General features: G+C 32.6%; 1 protein-coding gene and 1 pseudogene across 1 annotated transcript; both read left to right on the forward strand.

Annotated features, from left to right (window-relative positions):
* The first annotated feature begins 315 nt into the window (after window positions 1-315).
* LOC119641264 (ras-related protein Rab-2A) lies at window positions 316-5,255 on the forward strand. The gene is made up of 4 exons (XM_038039857.1): window positions 316-361; window positions 1,751-2,066; window positions 3,672-3,852; window positions 5,066-5,255. The coding sequence occupies exons 1-4, from the start codon at window positions 316-318 to the stop codon at window positions 5,162-5,164; spliced, it is 642 nt and encodes a 213-aa protein (XP_037895785.1). The 3' UTR covers window positions 5,165-5,255.
* A 1,603-nt stretch (window positions 5,256-6,858) lies between these two features.
* LOC119641301 overlaps window positions 6,859-8,116 on the forward strand; it is a 13,621-nt pseudogene continuing 12,363 nt past the window's right edge.

Raw genomic sequence — 8,116 nt, forward strand, 5'->3', positions numbered from 1 at the left:
ATTCATTAAATAATGTCATTTTCTGTAATACTTTTTCTCTTTTGAATAAATTCAAATGTCTGTTCCTACTTTTAGGCAATCATATGTTTTAATTTGCATTAAATTGGACTCTTGGCAATAATACACATAAGTACAAAGAAAACAGAAAATAAAGTTAAAGGAAACTAAAACGAATTGCGTAGCGAGAAAATTATATTGTAGAACAAAAGAAGAAAAACAGTAATTATAAAGAGAAAATATTTGCATTTTGTGATAAATAGCCAACTTATAAATATATATATTGGATTATACTGTTTCCAAAGAAAATTAATTAAAATGTCTTACGCCTATTTATTCAAATACATTATTATTGGTGATACAGGTAATGTATGGTGTTTTTTTGTTTTTTTAAGTAGAAATCCGAACAAGCGTGATCCTAATTAAGAAAGATTTTTTTTGTGTCAGTTTTAAAAAGAAAATAATTATGCAAAATTATTATTTTAACATTTGTTTGCTATAGCAAAAGGTGTTTATTCATATACGTTACCAGATAAAGAGTTATCTAGGAAAAATCAATACTTGTTAATGTATGCGTTTATGATATATGGTCAGAGAAATTTTCATATTTATATGCTCCATAAGCAATGAGAGGTAGGGTTGTTTTCAACCTTTTCGCCGTTTCGTGTAATCAAGTTGTAATAAGTTACATTTTGATGTGGTAGGAAAGCCTGGCCCTTCAGTGTTTTAATAACATCTATTAAGAGGTATTTTTTTACTACGTTCGCTGCTTTACTTTAGTGACTTGATTACTTGCAAAATCATATTTAAAGATATGTTATATTAGTATTGTGTTAAATAAATTAAAGAAATATGAAGGTACTAAATTGCCCAGCCCCAACAGGACAGCAAAACTGACATAGCGAAACTGAATGTGGTATAAGTAACCACCGTATAGTGCAGAACATTATGGTTCTGGGTAGGACGGACAACCTTGAAGTTGACGAAATGCAATAATATCCCGGCAGACAGACATGATCAATTGATTATAACGCTGATGATATTTCTTTTTAATTATTTCTTTTTCTTGCTGTTGATACAGCAAACATTAATAAAAACATTAGTCACACATTAGGGTTTTTAAAGTTTTTTGGCTTGGCAGATTGCATTATTATTCACATTATTACTGACGGTAGAAGGAAGTATATCTCCTAATTTGCAAACCGTATTAAAGCCGTCGTACTATACGAGGGTTATGTGTTTATTCGTTTTAGCCTTTACGAACTTGTATGCATACTCGAATACGGAGTCATTAAGTCCCTTCACGCTTGCATGACTTTTTTACCTTTATAAACGATTTCGTAGGCAGTGGAAAAAGATTAATTGGAATTGTTTCCACGTTATTTCATATTTATTTCTCTGAGTGGATAGAACTAGGTAGGTTTAAAAAAAAAAGCCAATCCCTTTTTCTGATACGATGCATGGTACGTTCATTGCTTTATTGCGTTCATTGTTTATTATTTTGAAATAAGTGGCTTAACTAACTAAGTTAAAACAAAAGGTGGTGCGCGAACCGTTTTACTTGTGCATTCAGTGCGTATTTCAAGTGTCTGAGTAATAACTGCGTCGAAAAGGTGGGCTTGGCCGAATCAAAATACTCTTAGAGGTTAACGAAACCTTTAAAAAGAAATTACTTTTTAAAATGAATTTAAATTTCCAAAAGTTACCATTGAGTATATGAAAATTACTATATTGTTTTTCTCTTCCCCTTAAGGTGTTGGTAAATCATGTCTATTGTTGCAATTCACCGATAAACGTTTCCAGCCTGTGCACGATTTAACAATTGGTGTAGAATTTGGAGCCCGTATGATAACAATAGATGGTAAACAGATTAAATTACAAATTTGGGATACCGCCGGACAGGAAGCATTTAGATCTATAACACGTTCATACTATCGTGGAGCCGCTGGTGCTTTACTGGTTTACGATATCACAAGACGTGATACGTTTAATCACTTAACTACATGGCTAGAGGATGCCAGGCAACATTCAAACTCAAATATGGTTATAATGCTGATAGGCAATAAAAGGTAAATCAAAAATTGCAAGAGAAAGATACAAGTAAAATTATGCCTACTGTTAATTCCTTAAATGTATAAACGCACAAAACCACCATGATTTTTTTCTTCCTTATCTCGTTCACGTCGTCTTATGCAGCAGCTATTGATATGTGTTAACGCAGTTTTTGCGTGATCAAGTGAAATGTAATTAACCTAATTATGCAGTCTGGCATAAATAAATAGAGCTTTCGAGATACAATATAGCGAGTAATGTAGCGCGCTTATAATGCAACACGCAAATCTTTTTTTAACCTAAATTAAATTTAAAAATGCATTTGTGCATTTAAAATACACAGTCCGTCATTTATTGATATGTTATATATATTAATAGCTGAGGTTGGGCGATATATTAAGTTTGTCTTACCGTTTGCAACACTAATAAATATGCTCACCGATTGTGAATATACTTTTGAGCGGCCTTAGATACAAAATCTACTTTTCCACGTTCGTTGAGCCATTCATTCTTGTACGCTCAGAGTGCTGGCTGGAATGTGGCATACATGTGTTTTGTTAATGGATACACCAATTTAAAACGAGCATGAACTACTCGGAACTCTCCTATACAACAATAGATATAGCTTTTGCGAAAATTTCAGTGCAATCATTCCTTTGATGGGGTAATTGATACGCCCGCATAATAGATGTTCTTTCTAGCAGTTAACGACTAAGAAAGATTACGTTCAAGAACAGTTTAAGTTTGCCATTAGTTGCAGAAAGATTATAATATACTATAACGTATAAAATGCTACAACGATTCCATATTTTGTTGGTCATTTGAAGATTTCTAGCCGATTTTTCCAAGCTCATACGTTTCGTTCTCTATCGATTGTTGGCATACGCCATCACAAAGATTAAGCTGGAAATGCACTTTTGCATGGCTACAGTTCGCATTTAAAGTTGCGCGCGAGGCCATCACAAGAGGCAATAAACCCTATTTTAGAACTTGGAATCAAAAATATATATATATGAAATATATAACTAATGAAACGGACATTCTTAGATCGTTTTAGAAATTTATTTCTTGATCAAGACTATGTATGCTTTAGGCGGTCTGTGCAGTTTTACCTCTGTTTTAATAAAACGAATATAATGCGTATCCTTTGCCTGTGGGTATAAGAATGTGCACATTGCACTCTAGAATTCCTTCATCAAGAGGCTGTACATTTTTAATCCAAAGATGATTTCGATTAGCCAACTATAGTCTCTACAAAAAAAATAGTTCAAATTTTATCTATTGATTTCATCCAACCACGGAAGATAACTTTTTTACTCAGTTCCACAAGTTATGCGTGAATAATACTGACTTATGCAATAAACAAGGCAGCATTATTTACCGCGTGGGAAAGTTAATTTGTGCCCCACTATAAACTCATTGATCTCCGGATTTTTGATAATTTATTTTTAATATTAATAACCTTAATACAAATACTTGCGCCTCATTATATAGTAATTATATAGTAGTTATTATTTATTATAATATGTTGTAAATGTTAATAGTTATAGGATCAATTTGATAATTAAGGAACACACAATATTCGCAAAATCGAATTGTAAGCGTATTCCTTCCAATTTTAGCGATTTGGAATCACGCCGAGAAGTTAAAAAAGAAGAGGGTGAGGCTTTTGCCCGAGAACACGGCTTAGTATTTATGGAAACATCAGCTCGCACTGCAGCAAATGTGGAGGAGGCTTTCATTAATACAGCAAAAGAGATATATGAAAAAATTCAAGAAGGGGTTTTCGATATCAATAATGAGGTAAGTGATTACGTTTTTGAGCATTAAATTTCCAAGTTGGCAACTAATTAGCTCTGTTGTTTATAACCGATACCGGGGTGATTGCAAAAATTCTTGCCAGACAAGGGACTTTTCATTGTGCTCAGGTTATCTTTACAATCATATTATTAATGGATTTAAGTCCGTCGTGCGTAAAAAAATGAACTCATGAGGAGAATTAATATAACTAAAATTGAAGAAAAAACTTAAGTAAATACTCCAGACGTCTATATTTGAAACCAAGACCTTTATCTGGATGGTATTCCTGCCCTTAGAAAAATTTACGCGAAATGGTCGAACATTCTAAGCGATCAACTTCACCCGAGAGGACCTATGGATCACGTCATTTAAGAGATTGCTGACTGCAGACGTCAAAAGCCATAAAGCCTTTTTATCGCTTTCTCTTCGGGACTTAACATCCTTACGAAAATAGAGTTTTGTATACTTTGGTGAGAGTGAAACAAATAGTCTTCAATAGACGTTCACAACTACTTTTCTTCCGGTCCGCCAATAAAAGGAATCTTATTTTGATTAATCTGTCATGTCATCTCATCTTTGGAGAAATCGAAATTGCAATAACATAATAAGTAAAATTAAGTGGCAGTACAATGAGTGCATGTGAAAAGATTATCTGAAATGCATGCGTCTGCTGGGATCGCAGAGGTGTAGTTTTTTATCATCTTCCTCCACGTAGTAAATAATAGCAGTGGAAAGGCAATTCGCCCACCTTAATATTACAATTGCATCTTATATCAAAGGTAACCTTCTGCGTTTTGAAAGGACGTGTACTCAATACTCAAAAAATTATTTCAAAAATTTACTCTATTGCCATAAATTTGTTCCTTGGAACTTTGAACCCTATTTAACCTCTAACAACTTTCGTTAAGGAAGATTTAATTTAATTGAAAAGGGGGAAAACTAATTTTCGTACTGTCTTTGTAGAGTAATCGTGAAAGTGATGGAAAAAGCGCGGAAAATTTCGGAAGCGAAATATAACAAATAATAAAAAGAAAGTTATTACTGCTTAACGAAAAAAACAACTTCTTTTTTGCAATTTTGCAATCACTCGATTGTTTACACTATTTGCTAATTACCCTTGAACACATGGAAAAAAGATAAATAATTTTTTTATTTAATAAAAATTTTGTAGTCATAAGTAAATATTGATTGTTCCTTATTTTATTGCAAATATCAGGCAAATGGCATTAAAATTGGTCAACAACATTCCCCGACGTATCCAGCACTGCCCGGAACTGGAAGCCAAGCTGGGTCAGCAAGTAGTGGCTGCTGTTAAGAACAACTTTGTATAATAGCTTGTGTTGGATGTTAACTGACAGCAAAGCAAACCTATCTATTTTTTACAACAAAATCAAGAAAAAAAAAAACAACAACAAAATAATGGCATATGGACTTCGGAATTTTTCTTTACTATTCATTTTCTTTTCCTTTTCGCATAAAATTACTCTTAAGAGATTTTACAAAAGTTTTCCTTTCAGAGTATTGATGTGACTGTCGTATCTATCAATGACTTTGAAACTAAACTAAAAAGTCTAAAATAAAAAAAATTCTCATAATTCAAAATATATAAAAAATATAAATATTTGATTTTTAACGAAATGAAAATAATTATATGCAGACTTTTTATTACAAACATAATTATTTATATATATAAAAAATATATATATATGAAAACTAATAATACTAATAATATTTGCTTGAATAAAATATGGAGAGCAACGATTCTTAATTTACTCTATATATTGTTTCAAACCGACATCAAAACTAAATTAAGAATGGAAAATATGTTATGTTATGTTATGTCCATGTCACGTAGATCCTGTATGTTTTCATTTTTTAATATAATTTAGGTTTTTGGTTTTATTTTTATTAAAAAAATAATTTATTTAATTTTATATCGAAAAGTATTTGAAATACACGACAAGAGAGAAACGAATTAAAAACAAACAGATTTATATACAATAAATATAAAATAAACATTTCTAAGATATCATAAAAGTTATAACGTAACATAAATTATGTGAGAAGTGCGTGTGCATAATTGTATGTATGTAGTTTTAATAAAAAAAATAAAAATTCTTAAAATTTGATTACGTGCGCATAAGTGAGGAGGAATTTTATTTTTATATTGAGAAAAGCAATGCATCACTTTTGTTTATTGTGAAAAGTCGGAAACTCGCTTCTCAATACAGGGTGCGGAGAGAATGTTTCAAACTTTAGACTGTAGAATCTTGCCAACAAATTCGCGGGCGACAGTTTTTTTCATCCCTAATGCTGTACATCACCGAAAATAATGAAACCCTGAAGATGGCCACCACAAACTTGTAGGGCTACATAAATCCTCAACTTCGATCTTCAATTGTAATTATGTGCTGTTCAAAATAAAGAAATGTTTATAACTTGTACACTTGCACGCATTATGGCAAGCCAAGCTCAGGACCAACTAGAATTGGCTTTAGGTATTATCACATTTGCACAGATGTGGATGCAATTTGTGACGGAACGTTGCGAATGGCCAGGTGGCTTGCGTTCCCGATGGGGCTTGGAGATCTTGCGATCCGGAAATTACAAAGCATCTCAGTGATATTTACTTTGAAGACTTGAAAAAGAAAATGAATTTATGTATATCACATGTAATCGGTATCACTTCCGAGCGAGCAAGTTGCAAAAAAAATTAAACGCGGTGAAAAATTGAAGAAATCACAAAATATCTAAAAAAAAATTCAAAAAACTCAAAAATAAAAATTTTTGTTTAACAACAAAATTGAGCAAATTAAGCGGGAGTAATTTATGTGCACTCATTTTTTTTAACGGAAGTAACTGTGGAATGGGATAATTAAATTCATAATCAGAACATGAATTATACTGGAACTATGCGCGATAGTCGGCAGTTGCCACATTCAAGATTTCAATTAATCTTTCTCGTACATCTCTTTCTCTCTTATGAATTTTTCCATTTACAAAAAAGTCATGAAACTTAACAAAACTAAGCTTCCACGCATAGTAGTAGTAGTATCGCCGAAGGATCACGTGGTAAGGGAAGTGTAACAATTGAACTCATATTATTCGTCCCATAATTGATGATACATTTACTTTAGCTGCTAAAGAAAACCGAAGAGAGTTTGAACAGCATTATAGGCAAAAAGGATCTACAAAATTATATATTAAAAAAGAAATACAATCGTTTGCAACGTTTAGGGGCCATTGTATGCGGCATATTAATATTCAACGATCATGCTTTTCAAGGCGATCCGGAATGTGTTCGAGACAGTATGTGTGTATAATTATTATTTAAAGAACTAACACATTCCAAAATATCCTTTTCGGCCTTTAAAGTCTTTTCCGATCTAGCGATGGCTAAGAAGAATGTCAAAGAAGCTATAAAGGCAAGTATAGACCGGGCGATTAAATTGATAGCGAAAGGCAATGAGTGCTTCGCGGGCCTTATCGTTCTCGATGTCAACGAGCAAAAGGTTAAAAGGCGCTATCTGATCCATTAGCAAACAATATTTAACAAGACTCAATACTTAATTGATGTCAATGAGAAGAAGTTCGACTGCGTTGTAAATAAGATAAATGAAATCGTAAAATTTCGTTCTGCCGTCGAATCCGAACTGATATTCGTAAGACTCGATGCATTTTATATGGGCAAAATGATTTTTGTCTTTAAATTTACTATTTCCAGCCGCATTTTGCTTATCTCTCCGAACTATGGACAACGTTAGAATTGCATTTAGCTCACATAGCTGAAATTATTAAAATTAAAGATCATCTGGATGAATTGGTTAGTGAAAATATAGAGCGCAATTACATCGAGAACCTGGAAGCGACAATAAGAGACAGCAAAAGTATTAAATTCCCAATCGAACCAACTTTCTCTGAGCTAATGGAATTAACAAATAAATACAAAGGTCAATTGAATTTGATGAAGTTGGTACGTTGCCCTTACGCATTCTCTCCTATGGCAAATGTTTCTTTGACTCGAATATATTACGCTTTTTACGGAAAAATAGTTTGAAAGATTTTTGCTCATTGACTATTGCCCTGACAAACGGTCTGCTGATGCCAGCATGCTTTCTCAAGAAATTATTGCGAGAATTCTGATATGCTTTTTAGCTTTGCGAGTATTGAGAATGCTAAATATGCCGAAAGGTATTTCGCGCAATTTTTAAAAACACATAGAAATGCTGTTTTTACTTCTACCGATTTAATTGTATTATCTGGTATG

The sequence above is a fragment of the Glossina fuscipes genome, unplaced genomic scaffold, assembly GCF_014805625.2.
Source record: "Glossina fuscipes isolate IAEA_lab_2018 unplaced genomic scaffold, Yale_Gfus_2 147, whole genome shotgun sequence".
NCBI classification, from domain to species: domain Eukaryota; kingdom Metazoa; phylum Arthropoda; class Insecta; order Diptera; family Glossinidae; genus Glossina; species Glossina fuscipes.

Bases quoted from the DNA above. Each gene is read 5' to 3' on its own strand.
- LOC119641264 (XM_038039857.1), top strand. From the start codon at position 316: ATGTCTTACGCCTATTTATTCAAATACATTATTATTGGTGATACAG. The intron at 362-1,750 runs GTAATGTATGGT...CTTCCCCTTAAG, and splicing joins CATTATTATTGGTGATACAG to GTGTTGGTAAATCATGTCTA. The intron at 3,853-5,065 runs GTAAGTGATTAC...TGCAAATATCAG, and splicing joins TTTTCGATATCAATAATGAG to GCAAATGGCATTAAAATTGG.